This window comes from Felis catus, chromosome D2, assembly GCF_018350175.1.
Source record: "Felis catus isolate Fca126 chromosome D2, F.catus_Fca126_mat1.0, whole genome shotgun sequence".
Taxonomy (NCBI): Eukaryota; Metazoa; Chordata; class Mammalia; order Carnivora; family Felidae; genus Felis; species Felis catus.
Window position 1 is genome coordinate 75663590 of NC_058378.1, and position 21515 is coordinate 75685104.

Genomic DNA, 21515 nt, shown 5'->3' on the forward strand with positions numbered 1-21515 from the left:
CGTAAGTGAGGCGGGCTGCTTGGGGGGCCAAGTGTATGAGGTGCTAGTCCTTCAGAGTTGATGAGGATGGGCCAAGGCCACCGGTGCCTTCCAGCCCGGCCTGCTAGAAGCTCGGTGAGCCGGTCCCAGAAAGACAGTAGGATCGTCACCGCACCAGCACGGACCTCGGTCCATCCCATATTGTTTGACTTTATGGGTTCCACAAGCAGTGGTTTTCAAACTTTTCTCACTGCCCCTCTCAAGGAAATTTGAAAATCTGTGTGCCCTCATACATCAAGGAGACATCCTAAATAGTATATCATTTGTTAAAACAGTGGCTGATATTTTGAAGCTCAGCAATTAACATCGCATTTTGGAAGGTATCCAGTGGAATCTAATTGCTACAGCAAATGGATTTCCACCAAAAATGCATGACGGGGTGCCTGGGTGGCTCAGTCGGTTCAGCGTCCCACCCGAGCTGCTTTCGGCTCAGGTCCCGATCTCACAATTCGTGAGTTCAAGCCCTGCATTGGGCTCCGCACTGACGGCAAGGAGCCCGCTTGGGATTCTCTCTCACCCTCTCTCTCCTCCCCTGCATATGCGCTCTCTCTCAAAATAAATAAGTAGACTTAAGAAAATAGTTTTTTTAAAGTCAAAACGCCTGACAGGGGTGCCTGGGTGGCTCAGCCGGTTAAGCATCTGACTTTGGCTCAGGTCACGATCTCACAGTTCGTGAGTTCAAGCCCCATGTCAAGCTCTGTGCTGACAGCTCAGAGCCTGGAGCCTGCTTCCGATTTGGTGTCTCCCTCTCTCTGTCCATCCCCCCCCCAAAATTAAATAAACATTAATAATTAATTAATTATAAAAAATCCATGAAAACTCTTTAAAGGTGAGGGATCTATCACTCTCTTCCCCACTCCCTTCCTCCCCCACAGAATGTTATTATAACATCATCTCTTTTTTGGCCTAAAAGTCTATCATTGAGCAGCATGTGGACCTGAAATGGATGGATATATATAAGATTTTTATTTTAATTTCCTTTCACCATAGGCTCTCAGTGTTAAAATAACTTGTGTTAAGTTGCCATTGTAACGATTTTAGTAGAACCCATTTCTTTTTTTCTTTAATTTTTTTAAATGTGTATTTATTTTTGAGTGGGGGGAGGGGCAGAGAGAGAGAGGGAGACAGACAGAGCACCAGCAGGGCAAGGGCAGAGAGAGACAGAGACACAGAATCTGAAGCGGGCTCCAGGCTCTGAGCTGGCAGCACAGAGCCTGACTTGGGGCTCGAACTCACAGACCACGAGATCATGACCTGAGCCGAAGTCGGACACATAACCGACTGAGCCACCCGGGTGCCCCTAGTAGAACCCATTTCTGATTGGGGTCCTGGAGCAGGACACCATAGCAATCAGAGCGAGAAGGAGCCTGCTTTTCTTCTGTCAGTTGGAATCTGCCCATTGAGAAAGGGCACATGGTGGGGAGATCCCAGAGAATGCCAGGACAGGGCCTTCTCAGGTTAGAGATCTAGAAATACACGTTCTTGAAAACCTCAGCCCACAGAGAACCCCCTGGACTGTTCCCGCAGACCCAGTGGACACACACACCCCAGTTGGAGACCTTTGCCACAGAGCTCTTGGCAGGGATGATCTTGGGAGTCCAAGAACGTTTTGAAACAAGAAGGAATGGTCTTGACCCCCCCCAACATTCTCATGCCCCCACATTCTCACACCCCCAATATTCTCACCCCCCCGACAATCTCACCCCCCAAACATTCTCACACCCCATTCTCACACCCCAACATTCTGACATCCCAACATTCTCACCCCCCCAACATTCCCACCCGCCAATATTCTCACCCCCCAAATTTCTCACACCCCCAGCATTCTCACCCCCCAACATTCTCACACACCCCAACATTCCCAGCCCCCAACATTCTCACCCCCTGAACATTCTCACACCCCAAAATTCCCACCCCCAACCTTCTCACCCCCTCAACATTCTCACACACCCCAACATTCCCACCCCCCAATATTCTCACCCCCTGAACATGCTCACCTCCCCAACATTCTCACACCCCCAACACTCACACCCCAATATTCTCACCCCCTCAACATTCTCACCCCCCACAACATTCTCACCCCCCAACATTCTCACACCCCAACATTCTCACACCCCAACATTCTCACCCCCTCAACATTCTCACACACCCCAACATTCCCACCCCCCAATATTCTCACCCCCTCAACATTCTCACCCCCCCACAACATTCTCACCCCCCCATCATTCCCACCCCCCAACATTCTCACCCCCCAACATTCTCACCCCCTCAACATTCTCACCCCCCACAACATTCTCACACCCCCAACATTCTCACCCCCCACAACATTCTCACCCCCCACAACATTCCCACCGCCCAACATTCTCACCCCCCACAACATTCTCACACCCTCAACACTCACACCCCAATATTCTCACCCCCTCAACATTCTCACCCCCCCCCAACATTCTCACCCCCCCCCCACATTCTCCCCATTTAGGCTTTTGTTTTGTTTTCATTCAAGTGAAAAGAGAAAAAAATTCCCTTTGGGTTGAAAAAAGAAATCCCCACTTGATGGCTTTTCTCCTAAAACAAAAAGAAAGGCGGTCCTCCAAGCTCTGGCCCTCATTCTTGGAGGAAGAGAACCACAGCGCTTCCCTGGCTTCCACCACTTGGACCACTTGCTGTGGCCTCTCCATGGGTTTGGGCTCTGGCCCTAGGCCGCCAGCTATCTTTCCAACCCTGTGGCTGCTGGCTTACTGAGAGGGTGGCTCTTGCCCTTATTTGGAACGGTTCATACATCAAAGAACGTGAATTAAATAAGAGCAACAAAGTATTTGTGTTTATTTGTGATAAATAACCCCATACAAACGCATTATCACCTTGTGAGGCTTCCCCACTGGATTTGAACGCATTAACCATTCCCCATGAGGACAGCTGCCAGCAGTTAAAGAAACAAAGCCAGTTGGTGGAGAGTCGGATCCTCAATCCAGATGCTAATGGCTTAACTGAGTCGCACATGCTATCCTACTGGCTGTTCTTTTACCCGTGGAAAGGACCTTCTAGTAAAACCAGACACTGCTGCTACCTCCCTACCCCAGTTGGGTGGGGAGGGGCTTGTTATTATGAAGAGTGATTGTGTCATCAGAGAAGAGAGGAGGGACAGATGGAGACGGGCACACCTACAGCTGTGCTTTCTTGGGCTTATGACTCTGCTGGAGTTGGGGGACAAGGGGTTTCCTTCCCCAAGGGGGCCTGCCCTCTACAATTCTCTGCCCCAGTTCTACAGCTGGTGCTATGTTCTCAGTAACTTCTCCTCCCTAATTCCCAGGCCCCGCTCTGCCTTCAGGGCATCCCAGAGCATCCTGAGACCTCCGGGTGTTCCCAGCCCTAGAGGGGTCTGTCACCACACCAGCCAGAAGTATTCTCCGCCCCTGGCGTGGTCAGTGTGTGGATAGGAGCCAGGGCTGGCCCTTGCCTGACCCCTTCCCAGTCATCTCCAGGTCGGGAAGATGCCTATGGCAACGGCGGCATTTGTTTTACATACTGGGAGGAAGGAAATTAGTCCAAGACTGTCTGGATCCAGAAAGAGACCAGACAGCCTGAGCCAAGAGATGGGAAGGAAACACGGCAAGAAGTCAACCCAGATGCCATGCCCTGGTGCTGAGAGTGCCCACACTCACATGCTTGTCCTCTTCCTCTTTCAGAGATTTGAAACCCGAAAATATCCTGCTAGATGATTATGGTAAGTTGGGGAGCCGCTTGGGAAACCCCTTTCCTGCTCTGTAGCCAAGGAGAGCATCATAATCCAAAAGGAGCAGGGGGCCTTCCTGCAGAGACTCTCAGAGGCACGACCCTGGGACTGTGGGAGAGCAGTGGGCAGAGAGGGAGAGCACCCACTCCCTCTCCCCAATCCTGGGTACCCAGGGCAGGCAGTGGGCATGGTGAAGCAGCAGTGTGGCATGGCCAAAAGAGAGACAGAGAGACGGAGAGCACTGACTGAGGAGTCCAGAATTTCAGAGATCCTGGGCAAGTACTTCACTCTCACACAACTTCCTGGTACCCCATCTCCCTTGCTGGTGAAATGGAAACATGGGCCCTGCTCTGCCTACTTCAGAGGGTGGGGTGGAGGTGAGGCTCCAATAAAATAGCTTAAAGGGCAATTGTTTCACCAGCTATAGCCAGCTCTAAATGTGTTAGGCATTATCTGTGCATTACCATTGTTGTTTTCCTGTGTGTGTGTGTGTGTGTGTGTGTGTGTGTGTGTGTGTGCGCGCGCGCACGCACATGCATATGCGCACATGTACACACACAGAGGTAACATGTTTAGCCTCTCACACCTGGGGAATGGTGTTCACATCTGTTATCAGACTAGATGTTCCCATTTCTGCAGAGGGGGCAGGGCCTGCATCCCTGTGCCCATATTATAGATGACAAAATTGAGGCTTAGAGGAGCCAACAAGCCCAGGTCACCCAGCAATCAGTGGCGAGCTGAGACCAGCATGCCTCAGATGCCAGGCAGCCCCTGGCAAGGGGAGGGAGAAAGGGAAGCAGGTCATTGGTGACTTGGAGAGAGGTTTGAGTGGGGAAGTGGGCAGAGGGCCCAGGGCCTGCGCCCTTCTTGGATGAGCCCAGGGCCCACTGGGGTTCTTCTGCTGTTCTCAGAACCATGCCCACCACTGATCTGCAGCCTGATAGCTGGAACCTATGTGCTCTCTTCCCCCCTCCCCACCTTCGTCAGGGCTGCTGAGCCAGGGAGTTTGCACCCCTCTGGCCTGGTGGGGAGCCCCTGACATTGGACCTCACTGGGGTCCGGGCTGTGGGGCCCTGGTGTGGCCATGACCCTGCCTCAGTGGGCCGCCAAGCAAGACAGAGCTGTAAGCGCTGTGTCATCTTGGCCTTTGGAGGGGAGTCCTGGATTCCATTCCATCTCAGTCTCCCCATGGCCTGGATGACTTCACTCTTGTCTCTCCAAAGGCAGAGTGCAAAGAACCTCCAAAGAGCAACAGGGAAGGACAGGGAGTTGCCTCCCGAATTGCTTTATAATTTTTCCCCTTAAGCAAACTGTAAAAGTTCAGGAAAATCTCACATTTTTCCCATGAAGCAATCATAGAATCAGGCCAAGGTCTTTTAAACTTGGTGATCTCAGCCTTCCAAGAAGCCCATTAGGGCATTTTATGGGTAGGCTGGCCATCGTCCAGCCAAATCCAGACATCCTTTCCCGTCTTTATGTTTTCCTCCTGTAAAGTAATGATTTACCCACATCCCCTGACACCTGGATGCCCCCAAGGGTCTGCAGTCACCCCAAGGGTGGCTGATTGGGATGCCCCTCTTGGGGCCGAGAGTCTGTGTACATTGACCAGGGGCAAGCAAGTCTCTGGACCGCCCAGGGTGGGCCATGTGTCCACTGACTGTCCCAGCGACCCGCTGACTCTGCTCTCCCCGCCTCAGGCCACATTCGGATTTCAGACCTGGGTCTGGCTGTGAAGATTCCCGACGGAGACCTGATCCGCGGCCGGGTGGGCACCGTGGGCTACATGGGTGAGTGTGGGCCCGGACCCTCCCTGAGCCCACCTCTTGGGCCTCCCTCCTCTATGCAGCTCTGATCAGAAGTGGAGCCACAGCAGGCAGTGGGAGGTCTTAGCTGGGGCGGGTGGAGCGTTGAGGCCCAGGGTTCATCTTGCCTAAACTGAGCATTCTGAGCCCCCCACCACAGCCCCACCTGCACCTCAAAGCCAAGCCACTCTCAGGATCAACAGTCAGTGCGGGCACATGGTGCTGTTTGGGAGAGGCTAAACCCAAGTAGGGGTCTGGTGATTGGCAGGCAGCCTTTCAGGGGGGCCCTGAGAGGAGTGAGGTCACTAGGAAAGCCCCAGAAAGGAGAGGACTGCACCACCTGCTGTGTCACTAGGCATGATGCTAAGTGGAGACCAGCCTTAGCCTCCTTGCCCTGCCCCCCAGCCCCCCACCACAAGCCTACTCTAGGACCGCCATCCTGGGGGCTGCAGGGAAGAGACTGGAGCTACATCTGGTCCTCCTGAATCCCTCTCCGGTGATGGGCACCCCCTGGGCTTCCTCCTGCATGTACCTCACACACATGTCCACTTGTCCCAGGGGGTAGGGGGCTCCAGAAACCTCTGGGTACTGAGGATGCTGCTGTCCTCCACTAGGCTCATGCCAGCAGCACTTGTACAGGATTCTGTGTGTTGTCTCTACTGCTAGAAGGTCCTTTTCAGGTTGCATGTTATTGGGGAACCTGTGTGTATCTGTGTATATGTGGCTGTGTGTGTACCCATGCAAATGCAGATGGATGGATGGATGGATGGATGGATGGATGGATGGATGGATGGAAAGAAGGATAAATGGATGGAAGGAAGGAAGGAAGGATGGATGGATGGATGGATGGATGGATGGATGGATGGAAGAATGGAAGGATGGATGCATGGGTGGATGGATAGAAGGATGGATGGATAGAAGGAAGGAAAGATGGATGGAAGGAAGGAAGGAAGGATGGATGGATGGATGGATGGATGGATGGATAGAAGGAAGTATGGGTGAATGGAAGGATGGATGGATGGATGGATGGATGGATGGATGGATGGATGGAAGGAAAGATGGATGGAAGGAAGGAAGGAAGGAAGGATGGATGGATGGATGGATGGATGGATAGGTGGATGGATGGAACAATGGATGGATGGATGGATGGATGGATGGATGGATGGATGGATGTGTGGATGGATGGAAGGAAGGAAGGATGGATGAAAGGAAGGAAGGATAGAAGGATAGATGGATATAAGGAAGGAAGGAAGGATGGATGGATGGATGGATATATGGAAGGAAGGAAGGAAGGAAAGAAGGAAGGAAGGAAGGAAGGAAGGAAGGAAGGAAGGAAGGAAGGAAGGAAGGAAGGGTAGATGGAAGGAAGGAAGGATGGATCTGCACACCTTTGTGTACCTGTATGTCTGTCTCGCACAGAGTGCTGCCTGCCTCCATCTGCAGGGCCTCTGTTATACGTGTTATCCAGCACATGTGTGGATGCATTTGCCTCTGGATGCTTGTCACCTGCCTGAAGACATGAAACTTAACCTTTTTTGCACTTCTATGGTTAATCTAAAATTCATTTTATCAAAGTAGTGGGGAAGCCATAGTGAGAGGCTGTTTGAATTCCAGGTAAACTTAAAATCCTCTTTTCTTTGGGTGGACACACTTTCCTTCCTGACAATAAATATGTGTGCAGCACCTACCCTGTGCCAGATGTCATACCTGTTACTGGGACACAGCAGTGAATAAGGCAGCTCAGATTCTAGTCGGGGAGACATGAAGGGAACAGGCCGTTTCCATCCACTGTGATCAAGCTTCTGAAGCCAAAAGCACAGAGGAGAGCAGTCAGGGTGGGCTTCCTGGAAGAGATGCTATTTATGGCATTTGGTGAGTAGGAGTCAGCAGGGGAAGCATGTCCTTGCCATGAAGCTTCAGGCGTTCTGTGAGCAACACCATCACTCGTGGATGCAGTTGGTGTGAGTCACAACCCTGGCCCCGTGTGCCCTGACTCTGCCCTGCCGCCAGCTCTCTCTTACCTCCCCTCACTCCCCCCCTCTACCCCCAGCCCCAGAGGTCCTGAACAACCAGAGATACGGCCTGAGCCCTGACTACTGGGGTCTGGGCTGCCTCATCTATGAGATGATCGAGGGCCAGTCGCCATTCCGGGGCCGCAAAGAGAAGGTGAAGCGGGAGGAAGTGGACCGCCGCGTCCTGGAGACGGAGGAGGTGTACTCTTCAAAGTTCTCTGAGGAGGCCAAGTCCATCTGCAAAATGGTGAGCTCCTGGTGGGCCAGACGCTGCCCGCGGGCTGGCTGTCCAGTGGTGTCTCCCCTCCTGCGCAAACAGGCTGACAGGGACAGGGTCAGGCACACTGGGGTAGGAGTAGTGGCAGCACCGAGCCAGAGGAACGAACATTCCTGGTCGTGGACCGGGGTGGTCGGCCACGGCTGCCAGGAGAAGGCCTGGGGTGCAGGCAGGGAGGCCCCATGACAGGGAAGGGGCTGGGGCGAACTGCGGGAGACACTCAGATCCGGCGTTGTTAGGGCAAATCAACATCTTGGGAGAAAGGAGAGGATCCCAACTGGTTCCCCAAGACACAAAGGGACCCTTGACCTTGGCGCCCTACAGCCTCAAACTCTGGATCCCCAGGCACTGACTGAGGCCAGCAGGTGCAATGCAGGTGCTGGGGTGGTGATATTTTCAGTCTTTGAACATCTTACAATAGAGTTTTCCTTCCACTCCATGGAATGCTGGCCACACTAGCTTAGGTCCTGCATGACAGCAATCTAAGGACCGTGGGACTTCATCGTCCATGGGGAGGGGGAGGGGGAGGAGCACCGTTTAGACAAGCTGGGTGGGCAGGACCAGACTGGGGCTAGGAAGCCTGATAGAGGAAGTAGTGACCGGAGCCATCAAAAATGGAGCTGGGCAGGGGGTGGGGCACCCGGGTGGCTCAGTCGGTTAAGTGACCAAGTTCGGGTCAGGTTACGATCTCACAGTTCGTGGGTTCAAGCCCCGTATCAGGCTCTGTGCTGATGGCTCAGAGCCTAGAGCCTGCTTCAGATTCTGTCGTCCTCTCTCTGCCCCTCCCCCACCCTCTCTCTCAAAGACAAACATTAAAAAAAAATTTTTTTTTGAAGTGGGGCTGGGAGAGAGTCCACCCCTGGCTGCTGCCCCTCCCCCCCAGCCCAAGTGGCTCGCCAGAGGCTTTGTGGGGGGAATGGCCCCACCTGGCTCTCAGGCTCCCAAGTTCTGCCTGTGTCCCCTTGGGGCCTCTCCCTCTGATGCAGGCCCAACTGTGCTGCACCCGCACCCCAGGCAGCTGCCCTCCAGTGCCAGCCACGCATGGACAGGAGGGCCTGGATGCCCCACTCCGGGTACCCATGAACCCTCAGACTTCCTCTCCCTGGAGCACTGCTGCACCTGGAACAGCAGACAGCAGGGGTGAGGCTGCCCTCCCTGCCACCTCTCTGACTCGTGTGTATAAACCACGAGGCTGGAGTGTTTAGAACAGCAGGCCCGACATGCTGATTAAAGTAGTGAAGCTTCTGCTTCCAGAAAAGCCAAGGCCACACTGTTAGTGGCCCAGGGACCGTGTGACATAGCTCCCCACCCTGAGGAGGACCCTCTCTGGAGCTATCCACTCACTGCTTGACCACTTCCTCTTACCGGCTTCAGTCTGACGTCACAGAGCCATGGGAAGAAGGATTTGGGGCAATATCTGCCATTTGAGCACTTCCAAAAGAGAGGACCCATAGATCTGCCATCGACATGTGTGGGAGTCACTGATGGAGGCTTGCAGACACACACCCAAACCACGTGGCCTGTGGGCTGGCCTGTAGCCGGGCACTTGCCTGCACCCCTGGGCCTCCCAGAAACCCAAGGAGTCACGGCAGCCAGATTTGGGGTGGGGGACAGAAGTCAGGTAGGTGGAAATGTGGGACCCTAAGGACATTTGAAAACTGGGGTAGGAGACCCGCCAATATTTGGCTTAGACGCAAGGTGTCTGTCCGGTGGGGCCAAACTGGGCGAAGGATAGAAGAAGGAAGTCATCAGCCATGGTCAGAGCATCACCAAATATCCCAGGTCAGGGTCGGGGACTCAGAGAACCAGAGCAACCCCAGCAGGACACAGGACGTGCTGGGAGGACAGAGAGGCAGAGAGGCTCCGGCCCGCTGTCTGGGTGCCTGTCCGGGCACTAGGACTAGGGGCACTGCTGGCCCTCTGCTGCCCCCTGGTGGCTACTGCGGGAAAGGCGGTGGCTGAGCCTGGGACTCTGAGTGGACCTTGGCCAATGGCTTTCAAAGGTCGAGCCAGTGTCCCCTCATCTTTCTCTGCTGGAAGAACTGACAAAGCCCTCTGGCCTTGCTTCATCTTCTTAAAAATGGCCATAGGGTCATGGGATTCTGGCCTTGGGCTTCCTGGCCACCCCTCCCCACAGCCTGTCCGGTCTGGCAGCCAGGCTGGCCCTGTCGCCTCCAAGAGGTGCCAGCTCAGGACACAGCAGGGCTTGTCTGTGAGGAAACCATGAAGGCTTGGGGCACACTGGACTGTTTCTAGACCCTGGCAGCTCCAGCCCCGCCTGCCCAAGAAGGCCACTCCACAGACTGCAGGGAGGCTGGTCCCTGGCCGCCTGTTCCTTCCCTGACTCCACCCTGGTGCCACAAGACCCTCTCCACTGCCCCCTGGGGCCCAGAAAATTCATACGTGTCAGTGCCCTGTCCCCTGGTCCGGTCCCTAGGCCCAGACCTCAGCCCCACCTCTGTAGGTCCCTGCTGGGTTCCAGAACTGGCCCTGACCTCCTCACAGGACCCTCCCTCTGGCCCTTCAACCCCCTCAGCCTTAATCAGCCTTCCAGCCCATCTCCTCTCCTCCTTCAGGAAGCCCTCTCTGCCTGCCCCACTTGCCCAGCTCACACCACCTCTCCCTCTCACTTCTGGTGTATACCTGATACCAGGGCTGCAATCAGGTAGCACATAGATGGGTGTTCAGCCTGCACGGTGTTTTAGAAAGAGGTGGATGGCAGGTTAATTGCCAAGATTTCAAGCAGGAGAGATTTCACATGAGAACCTGGACTTTCGGCCCTGGGCACAAGCCAACACTCCAGGCAGAACTGATGGGCGGCCTGGCACAGCCCTCCCAGCCCACCTCGCCTTTATTGTCCTTGTTCGTGTTTCTGGCTGGCTGGCCCTGCAGGCTCTGGGGTCTACAGCTGGGAGGACCAGCCTCTACGCAGGGAGCCTTGCCTCTTTGGGACTTCTCAGAACAGGGAGGAGCCCTGGCCCAGCAGAGCCTGATGCCCGGAGCCTTTGTGGAACTGCAAAGCCTCTGGAGAAGACAAGCTAAAGTCCCGAGGCACCGGCTCACTGGGCAAAAACATGCCTGGGTGATCGGTGGACCAGAGGTTGACATAGTGATTCTCACAGCTTAAGTCTTTTCTAGGCTGTGACCTGGTGTTTGCCCAGGTGCCGCCTTTGAGTCCTCTGTTTGAAGGGAAATGGGAAGGGAATGGCTCCTGCAAGCCTCCGCCTCTAGACCATGAACCTCAGCAGGCCCGCCTGCCCGCTGGCCCACCACGGCAACCCCAGCCCCCACGGCCAGCTGCAAATGTGCATGGTAGGAGAGCACACACAGGGTGCCAGCGTCTTGGAGAGAGAATGGCCTGAGGTCAGGCCATCCACCCTGATTCTGGTCTCAGAGCAAACAGATGCCCGGGGGTCAGCTGGTGGTCCTCCAGCATCACAGCCTGCCCTTCCCAGCCCCCTCCCAGCGCCGCCCCCCACTCTCCTGCCGGCCCCCCCCCACCTCGTTCATACCTTTACCCGTCTGGCCTGGCTGACTGCTTCTGCAGCCTCTTCCTGCCCTATGAACCTCCCCACCTGTGGCTTCTGAGAAGGACACTCCTCTACCCTGACCAGCATTCTCTCCAGCCAGTTCACCCTGGCCCATCCCCCGCCCCTTCATCCTTCGCCCAGACTCAAAGACAGGTGTTCCCCAAGGCTGCCCTCAGGTCTCCACGACCTGCTTTTGCCAGCCGATGCCTTCCCCACCTCTCCACTCCTGGAAAGCCTGTAGCAAATGCCTTTTCCCTGCAAAGCTTCCCCGTCCCCCCAGCTGGCAGCCAGGTCGTGTTCCTCTGCCATCATGGTGTCGTACCTGTATTGCCCTGATGGGTCCTCCGAACGTGGCCTTGCTGAGGCCAGGTACTCCGTGCCCGTCCCCGGTCTCTGCACAGAGGTTTGTGCCAACTAGATACCTATCTACAGGGTACTCGGGCATTGAGTAGACGAATGAGTGAGACCTGCAGAGACCATCTGTGCCCTTTGTAGCTTGCCTATAGCATAAGAAGTAACACAGTGCCACAGGCATGGGTGGTGCCCAGTGTGCCGCAGGGTCGGTGTACTGCTGTGGGGAGGGCAGGCAGGACCCCCCCACCCTCCTGCAGCCTCCAGGCATCTAAGCACGCTGCAAGGCCCGAGCAGGCCAAGGCAGTGTCCACTGGGTATCTGGGGGCGGCTCGGGCCCCGCAGAGGCTGGAGGAGGACGTGTGGGAGGCTCCGGGGTACACCTGTGAAAGGAGATGATCACAGGGCCCTGAAGCCCCAAACCCCCTGTGGCCTTCAGCGGGAGGAAAGGCCCACCCAGCCATGACCTCTCACGGCTCTCTTGTCACAGCTGCTCACCAAAGATGCAAAACAGAGACTGGGCTGCCAGGAGGAGGGGGCTGCTGAGGTCAAGAGACACCCCTTCTTCAGGAACATGAACTTCAAGCGCTTAGAAGCCGGGATGTTGGACCCTCCCTTCATTCCAGATGTGAGTTGCCTCCCCGGCCCAGGCTGCACCTGTGCACAGACTCACGACTTCAACTTAGTGAATGTCCACACTGGGCCCTGGGAGGCCACCCCGACTGACCTTAAACTCCTAGAGGGCAGGGCCAGTGGGCAAGTGAGAACAGTGGATATTAGTGCTCTAACAGCCACAGCTCATGGTTCCGGTGCCCAGCTGCATGGTGGGCGCTTACATCAGCCCCACGGCATAGGTTTTTCTAGTGTCCCCACTTTGCAGGTGCGAAGACTGAGGCCAACAGGGGATATGTGACTTTCCCAGAGTTCCTAAGCATCACAGCTGGGAGCCCAGCCCAGGCCTGTCCAGCTGCAGAGCCTGGGTGCCCGGTAGTGAGAGAAGTGCCTGGAGGTTGTCCCTGGGCCATATGTCTCTCTGGCCCTGGGTCCCCAGCATCAGTTCTCTCTGTGGGGGACAGGCTGGAGGCCCCAGCTGGGGCAGCCCTCATTTGGACAGAGATGCCCGGAAACACTTCCATCATCCTGATCCTGTGGGCTTTGGGGAACAAGAAAATCTGCTGGGGCTGTGGGGATCCCCAGGGGTGGCGAGGAAGGTGAGGTCAGAGAGGCCATGTTCAGTCTCCCCACCGTGGCCCCAGCCTGCAGAGTGGGGAGGCCTGCAGCCGGCCCAAGGCCGATGGCAGGAAGGAGCCCCTTGGCAGATCTGAGAGAGCAGCACCGGTCCCCTGCAAGGTGCCCCCTGCCTCCCATCAGAACCTGAGGCTGGGGGCACCGGGCCTGGGGCGGGACCCTGTGTGACCGAGCCCTCTGCCCGCAGCCCCGTGCCGTGTACTGCAAGGACGTGCTAGACATCGAGCAGTTTTCCACCGTGAAGGGCGTCAACCTGGACCACACGGACGACGATTTCTACTCCAAGTTCTCCACGGGCTCCGTGCCCATCCCGTGGCAGAGTGAGGTGAGCAGGGCGGTGGCCACATGCACCCTGAAGGGGGCCGCTGGGTCGAGGGCGCCAGGCCTGGCCCAGGGCACCGTTGGCGTGGGGTCAGAAGAGGAATAGGAGGTGAGATGGACACGGCCGTCTTTGCCGGCTGTCTCGGGAAGTCTGGCTGGGAGAGAGGAGGCAAACAGGACTGTGGCTGGACGCACAGGTGGGAATGAGCTGGGGGAGTCGGTGCTGCTTCCAATGGGTTGGAAATGATGGGGCAGGGGAGGGGGCGCTGGCAGGGGGAAGGGCCCGGAGCATGTGGGTGGCCTGGGCTTGGGGGGGGTGTAGGGGGGGATGGGGTGTGGGCTTGGCAGCTGGATGATGAGCACACCCTTGCGGCCAGCCGGCAGGGGAGAGGCAGTGGCAGGCGAGGCGCGGCCTGGGCCCGGGGCCCCTGAAGGATGCAGGGCAGGGGGAGGACCTATTGGAAGCCGGCTCCGGGCAGGGTGGTGGCCCGGCCTCCGGGGCTCCTGTCCACCTAAGATGATGAATACAGCTGCTCACGCCACCTGTGGTTTGCACCCCTTCCCCAGATGATAGAAACCGAGTGCTTTAAGGAGCTGAACGTGTTTGGACCTAACGGTACCCTCTCGCCGGACCTGAATAGGAGTCACCCTCCAGAACCGCCAAAGAAAGGGCTGCTCCAGAGGATCTTCAAGCGTCAGGTGAGGGATGCCCCCACCATGGCCGGCTGTCCTGGCATTCGCCCCGGGGACGCCCTGGGGCCCAGGTACTTCCCTGAGACCAGAGCTGTGGCCTTCTCCCAGTAGCCCGTCCCAGCCCCTGAAGCCCACCGGCTGGGTAGAAGGGGCAGGGCCGGCCCAGAGCTCACCCTTCACGAGGGTTTGTCAGCCTCGGCACCGTTGGCATTCTGGGTGAATTCTCTGTCGTGGGGGCCGTCGTGTGCAGTGAGGGATACCCAGCAGCCTCCCGGCGTCTCCCCGTCAGGAGCGCCCCACTCCTGCTGTGCAAGTCAAAACGTCTCCAGACCTTGCCCAGTGTGTCTGGGGCGCAACCTCACTGACAGAGAGCTAACTGCCCCGTGTGGCCATTGTAAGGACTCCAGTTCTGTAGGTAACTGCTGAACGTGACAAAGAACGGGGAGAACAGGTATGGGAGAGGTGGTCCCCACAGAGCCTCGTGGCTCCTGGGCTGGGGCCCCATACATGGCCGCTGTGCCCCCCAGCTGGCAGCCAGAGGACACTCTGCCCCTTGGGAAGACGCATTTTTCCTCAGAGCCTGCCCCTGGATTAAGGGCTGGTGTGGGCCAGACAGAAGACGTGTCCCCACAGGCCTGTGAGTGAGAGGCCACTGAGGCCCCCACCTCATCCCCTCATCCACCCTCCTGGCCTGGCCCCTGAAGGAGGCGTGGTGGCCCCCCATTGCGCCCATGCCACAGCCTGGGAGGCTCCTGTGACTTATACTCCTCCCTGCCCCCCACCCCAAGGGAGCTGTGCCTCTCCCAGGAGGATGAAGAAGGAGAGGCTGTGAAGCTCTGGTCCCCAGGACCCAGGAATCCCGGCTCCCCCACCCCCACCCCGCTAACAGGATGGGGTGGCTGTTTATGGCATTCTGGTGTAGACCAGCTCTGCACTGGCTGCTTTTTGAGAGCTTCTCCTAATTAAGCTCCACAAAAGCCCGGGCCTCCGTCCAACCATTCATTCATTCAGCCAATATGTATTGAGTGCCTACTGTGTGCTAGGCTGTTTTCTCAGGGCTGGGGATGCATCAGCAAGCCAAACTGGGATCCTTCCTTTGGGACATGCTGGTGCCATGTGAGCCCAGCGTGTGTACGATTAACCCACTTCACAGGGAAACTGAGGCTGAGGGGGTCAAGGAACGTGCCCACAGTCACAAGGCCAGTGAGCCCCTGCGAAGGATCTGGGGTTAATGGTGGGGAGCACGGATCAGACATGTGGAGAGAAAATGCAGACTGATGCCAAGTTTGGGGTTTTATCTAAAAGCTTCATGTGAGTTTCACATCCTGTTCCAAAATATACTCATGTTCATATACTATAAAAATATAATTTTTAAATGCTTCCACCAAGGAAAATGGAAGCTCCCGAAAGAAAGGAACCTGTCTCCTCCCACATGGCTGAGTCCCCAGGTCCTGGGACAGGCATTTGCTGTGGAGGCTCCCCGACTTGGGGTTCAAATCTGGCCCTGACTCTTCCTGCTACTTGGGTGGCACTGTACCGCCCTTGTCCCAGCCTTTGTGTGCCCGTCTCAAAGGTCAGTGCCCAGAGCAGGGAAGAGGGAAGTGGAGGTCAGCAGCCCTCTGCACAGCGCCCAGCACTACCACCGGGGAAGCAGATGGCCCGGGTCTCTCTCCTCCTCCCTGCAGGTGTGGGGGACCCGCACCCACGGGTATGCCAAGAGGGTGCCAGGGGCACCAAAACAAGCAGCCTGTGGTTCTCGGGCCAGGCACTCGCTCAGGCCCTCTCTGCACACAGCCTGGCCCCGTGGAGAAGCAACTCTTCCCCTACACTACAGGCAGGGCAACCAAGACATTTAATAACTCACCCAAGGTCACTCAGCTAAGTGGCAGGTGTCAGGCTCAAACCCATGGCAGTTTAACCTTGGACCTGCGGTACTTAGCCGCGTAGATGTTCTGGGAGGGGCCACCTTCTCCCTCCCTGCCTGGGATTTTCTTAATTCCATACCTCCCCCTGCCTTGAGGGGTGGCCTCTGACCCTGGGTCTGTGGCAGGTGGGGGCGGGGGGGGGGGGGTGATGTACAAGGCAGCGGAAAAAAAGAGATGGTCAGCAAGCCCTGATCGTGGCCCTGTTTTCAGATTCAGAGGCCTCTCCTGTCCACTAGGACTAACTCTCTCTCTCTCTCTCTCTCTCTCTCTCTCTCTCTCTCTCTCTCCTCCAGCATCAAAACAATTCCAAGAGTTCACCCAACCCCAAGACCAGTTTTAACCACCACATGAATTCAAACCACGTCAGTTCAAACTCCACGGGAAGCAGCTAGTTAGCGCTCTGGCCTTGAAGTCCACGGTGGGACCAGCCCTAGACCCTTGTCCTTAGAAACAGAACTTACGGACAGGGGAGCCCTCCAGGAGCCGGGGACGGAGGCCGCTCACCCCCTCGACGCAGAGCCTCCAGGTTTCTCAAAGAGATTTCCACTCAGGTCTGTCTCCAGAGGTGGCCCTCAAGCCGAGGTGGAACATTGCAATAGAAATCCAATTGGATACGACGACTTGCACGTATTTTAATAGCGTCACACCTAGAACTGAATTTTGTCTTTATTATTTTTAAAGAAAAGTTTTGTAAATTTCTCTATTGTCTCAGTTTACATTTTGTATATTTGTATTTAAATGAAAGTCAGACTTTGAGGGTGTATATTTTCTGTGCAGCCACTGTTAAGCCATGTGTTTTAAGACATTTTAGAGTTGGGGGGGTGGGGGTGGGGATTTACAAAACAAAAAATGTGACCCAAGACTTCCAGAGCCTCAAATGAGAAAATGTTTTTATTAAATGTAGAAAAGGACTCACATTTCACCTTTAAAGGATCGGTTGTATCCATCCCTGTGACCTTTCCCTCACATTGATGTCACCGTGCTTGTGGCTGGTAACAATCCGAATTAAGTGCTCGAGACACAATCGGGACTTCGCCCCCCAGTCGGAACGTCCTCTGCGGGGTCTCCGGGGGCACCTGGGGCCGATGCGCACTTTTCCTTTAGAGGCACACGATGCCAGTGTTGCTTCGGCCTTGGCCTTCTCTTCCTTCCGGAACGTGGCCGGTACGCAGAACTGGGTCTCTTTCTTTCTCAGCAGGTTCTGACTGCTGAAACTGGTATGCTTTAAGAGGCTTGCCTTTGGGGATCTTTGTTTTATTCTATTTTTAAGAGAAGCATAGCGGTGATAAGGTGTAGTCATGGAACCCCAACTACCCCAAATCCTCACGGCCCAAGGAAGCATCAGGGAGTGAGGGTCAACGGAATCATCCTGAATGAGTCCCTGGAGGGGGAGGGAGGCTTGCCCAGGGACTCCTGGCACATTCCTTAAGCGTTTACGGGACCACAGGGTCTGGAGAGATTCCTAAGGCCCCACAGATTCACCGGCCCAGGCGGCATGGATGGAGTTCGCTCTCTAAGCAAATGGGATGCTCTAGGGGAGGGCCGGGACCCAAAGAGGCTCAAGGCCACTGTCCCTTCCTGGGAGGAGTGGGACAAAGGCAAGATGTAACGGGGCATCTCAAAACTCCAGGCACAAATAGCCCTCAGGAGGACTTGGTGGCTTTGCCAGACCAGGGTCTTCTGAAGGCAGTGTCCAGGCCCTCTGAGCACGGCCGTCCAGCAGCAAGGAGCCACCGGCCCCCTCCTGTTGCCTCCACAAGGTGACAAGAAGCAAATCCACCCTCGCCTCCCCCCCACTCCAGAATAGGGTGAGTGGTTGACAGCCCTGCTCCCCTGCCTGGCTGCGTCCCCGGCGGCTGAGCCAGCCTCCTCCTTCTGACGGCAGCCGCCTGGCAGTCGCCAGGATTTCGCCCAGTGTGGAGCCTGCACTTCTGTCATCGGCATCTCCCGTCAACATGCAGATTCCTGGGCTCCACCCCAAGCCTGTGGGATGGGATGCTTTAGAAGCAGGGCCCCAGAATCTGCATCTAAAGAAGTTCTCCAGAACATTCTGACGCACCCTCAAGGAAGGGCACGTGAGCCTTGGCTGCAGTGGGGCTTTGGATGTGACCCAAAACGATTTCTTTAGGTGACGCGGGCAGTGCGAAGCATGAGCTTTTAGGGAGGAGGCAGTGGCGGGGCACGGCAGCCTCATGCCCCACGCCCGTGCTCTTGCCCCCAAACTGGAGCACGCCGCTGGAGAGGGGCTGCCTTCGGGACGGGTCATTTTAGGGCGTGTGACCGATAAGTGGGAGAGAAGCAACCGGTGGGCTTCCCTCGGGTCCTCTAATGCGCAGTATTATTTTCTTCAAGACCGGCTCTCGCCTCACGAGCCTGCTTCTGTTACTTTCCTGGGCTGCATACAAGATAAGTACAAACAGCCATACTCCGTTTCTGCCAAGGAAGTGGAAAGCCCCCTGGCCAGTATTTTAAGAGCCTCAAGATCTTGTTGACCCTCCTTTCTTAATGGAAAGGACAGTCATCTTCCCGGGACCATCACCAGCCCGAGCCCCCACTCTCCTTCCTTCCTTGTGCCCCGTTCACAGCAACTCAGTGCTTCCCGGTGACCCGTGTAGAGAAGCCATCTCTTAATTCCTCAAAGCCCCACACTGGCCATTTGTAGGACCAGAATCGTCAAGAGACAAGAGGGAAAAACATCCATCGCTGTGTGTTTCTGCATCGTGGGAGCTCAGACGATACGCACAGGCCTTTGTGGGACTCTTAAAACGACTGGAGTCTTCCTTCTCGTTCGCTGCCTGTCCCCACCCAGTGCCCATAGGACGTGGGGCCAGAGTCACCCGCCTTCCTGATCATCCTGTTCCTACTGCCCATTGTTCCTATGAGAGAAGGGAAGTCCGTTTCAAACAATGCCTGAAAATCAGCCCTCCTTTCCACCAAGTCCAACAAGTAGGTCCTGCCCCCCACCCTCTCCCTACCTTCTACTCCGACTTGTTTTCTATAGCTGCATTTTTAAAAGGCATTTTTAAATTAAGGAGGGGGAACCCACTTTCGCACCCATCCACTTATCTGGGATGAGGCGTATTTGGGCAGTGAATGAATTTAATTTTTTTTTTTTAAACTGCGTTTGAGCTCTTCATAGAAGGGCCTCTCTTTCTCCAAGCATGACATTTTTCTCACTGGACGCTCGCCGACCTCGTGCCTTTGAGGTGAGACGCAGGGCCTCGCAGAAGCATCTCTGCTTCTACTTTTCCGGAGACAAGCTGCTGCCCCCAGTGGGACGGGGTGGTCTCCGCCATGAGCACCACCACCAAGTGTCTATCGAGCCCCCAGGGGGGCTCCCATAATATCGCCCATAACCACACACACGCCTGACCCCTGCCTTCACAGAGGACGGCACCCTCCCCCGCCCCCCAAACGCACCACTCACTTTCTACTCTTTCTAGGCCGGGAACATCACTTTTTAAGCCATGAGGTCTCGAGGTCACTTGCACCGTTGCTAAGTGTTGCCATGTCTGGAGCAGCCCCAGGCTTATTTCCTGAAATGCACTGTTCTTAGCAGAGACTGGGGCTCCGAGGGGCAGGCAGCAGGGAGGCCGGCTGGGTGGAAGAGAGCAGGGTACCTCGGCTTGATGCACCCTTGACATGCACCACTGCAAAGAACGGTGGTGAGTTCTGGGGACTCGTGCGGACGCCACCTTGGCCTCGAAGGCACAGCAGCACGCGGCCGCTTGCCCTTGAGCCTGGCAAGCCCCGACAATGCTGAGGGCATGCCCTCTGAGAAGCCAGGCTCTCCACGCCCGCTGTCGAAGCTCCTCGTTCTTCCACACCCCTGTCCTTTCCCGAAAGGTTCAGGGCGTCGGTTTCCCACGGACTCGACTGAGCTACTGACCCAGACCTCAATTCGGAGGGAACACGGCCGCCTCCTTGCACCTGGCGTCCAGGCCTTGCCAGAGGAAACAGGAGCCTCGCAGACAAGCAGAAGCCCACCGAGATGAAGTGCCACCCGGGTGACATCAGCTCTCCTCTTGGGCTGCTGTGGACTCCCCCGGCCGTGTGAGCACCTGCGTCCTTCCAAGGGCAACCTCGCCCGGTGTCCCCTGGCCTCATAACCCCACCCTCTGACACAGGACCTCCTAAACTTTACAGCCTGCGTTCCGAAGAAGGAGTGTGAAACCTCCGTGCATTTTGAAGGCACAGGGCTGAGACGTGACCAGCAGGGAACTCACTTCTTTCTGTCACAACGGACCAGTGAAGCCTCGTCCCCGAGGCCCCTTCCCCTTCCCCCGGACCCCACCCCACGGGCTTTCACAACCAACCCGTCCAGCTGTCAAAGCCCAGAGGGGGCGGGTCAGAGCCTGCTCGGGTGCAGGGCAGGGTTCTCGGCTGGTCTTATGCTGGGGACGGTGGTTAAAACATTTGGAAACTTAGCTCTCCCCAGGACGGAAAGACGCTTCCTCAAAGAATCTAGATTATCGTTCCCCAGTCCATCAAGACGTCATTTTTGTAATAGATCAAAAGCAAATGTTCTTGATTAGAAGAGCTTAGTGGCTGTTGGTAGCGTTAAAATAAATAATCCTTCTAGTATCCAAAGGTTTCTATTTTTTTTTTTTTTCAGGGAAATTTAAACTTTGATGGTGAATGAAAATAGTTCCCTTTTGGAGGTCATTCCTGAAGATAACGGCTTTTGTTCTGTTCTGAATCTTTGTCCGTTCCGTCTCCTATGTCACTGTGCTGCTGTATCTAGATCGAACCACTGTTGTTTTTTTAAGAGAAATAAATTCCTTAATGAAAAGAGTATTTCTTTCTTTCTGCACACGGCTGTCACCGCTGAGATGCCAGCATCTGCTGCCACCGCGTCTTGATTAACCCTCTCCTTAGGCGGACAGCTCAGGCCCCGCTGAAGCTCTGGCCCACATACACCACCCACCACCCCCCACCCCCGACCGCGGGAGAGAGTCCACTGGGGGAAAGGGCATGCTCTGAGCCTCTGAACTGGGGGCCCCGTCACAGGGGGGCTGTTCCCTCCGGGTCCCCAGGGCTTTCTCTGGGACCTTCTCCAGAAGCCTCCACTGACTGAGCCAGCCTCCCAGGCAGACAGAAGCCACCATCCTCCTGGGACACACGGCCTGAGGGAGAAACTCCCGGCCCACAGCACCCGCCCACCCCACCACTTACGCCCCTCTGCCTGGCAACTTTGGTCCCTTCCCAAGCAGACGGGCAGGCTGGGGGCAGGTGGCTCCTTCCCTCACCTCCTGCACCCACTCAGGTCCCTTCCCTTCCTCCAGCTCCAGACAGCCGTGGATTCAGTAATCAGGGGCACCGGAATGGTCTCCACCTCCTTTGTTTCCAGGATAGGTTCAAAGTGGGCATCCCCAGGGCACCAAGGAACCTAAGGCCACTCTCTCTCTGGGAGGGGCATCCACAGGGTTTCAGGATCTAACTGCCCCCCTACCCCAGAGACTGAAGAGGAGGAAAGTCGGGGCCTCAGGAACAGGTTCTCAAGGTGCAGAGGGCCAGGACTCCTGGCACCACTTTGCTGCAGGCATAGGTCAGTTGCTGGGGGCCTCGCTTCGCTGTTTTGGGG

At 56.1% G+C, this 21515-nt stretch overlaps 1 protein-coding gene across 2 annotated transcripts in view; it reads left to right on the plus strand.

Moving 5' to 3' along the window:
• Positions 1-20723, plus strand: part of GRK5 (G protein-coupled receptor kinase 5) — a 217169-nt gene extending 196446 nt beyond the window's left edge. For both annotated transcript variants that reach the window (XM_003994462.6, XM_023240995.2), the window contains 7 exons: positions 3726-3763; positions 5470-5559; positions 7625-7833; positions 12235-12372; positions 13180-13317; positions 13881-14012; positions 16225-20723. In XM_003994462.6, coding sequence (XP_003994511.2) covers positions 3726-3763; positions 5470-5559; positions 7625-7833; positions 12235-12372; positions 13180-13317; positions 13881-14012; positions 16225-16323 — 844 coding nt within the window. In that variant the 3' untranslated portion in view covers positions 16324-20723. The remainder of the gene's footprint in view (positions 1-3725; positions 3764-5469; positions 5560-7624; positions 7834-12234; positions 12373-13179; positions 13318-13880; positions 14013-16224) is intronic.
• Positions 20724-21515: the final 792 nt, after the last annotated feature.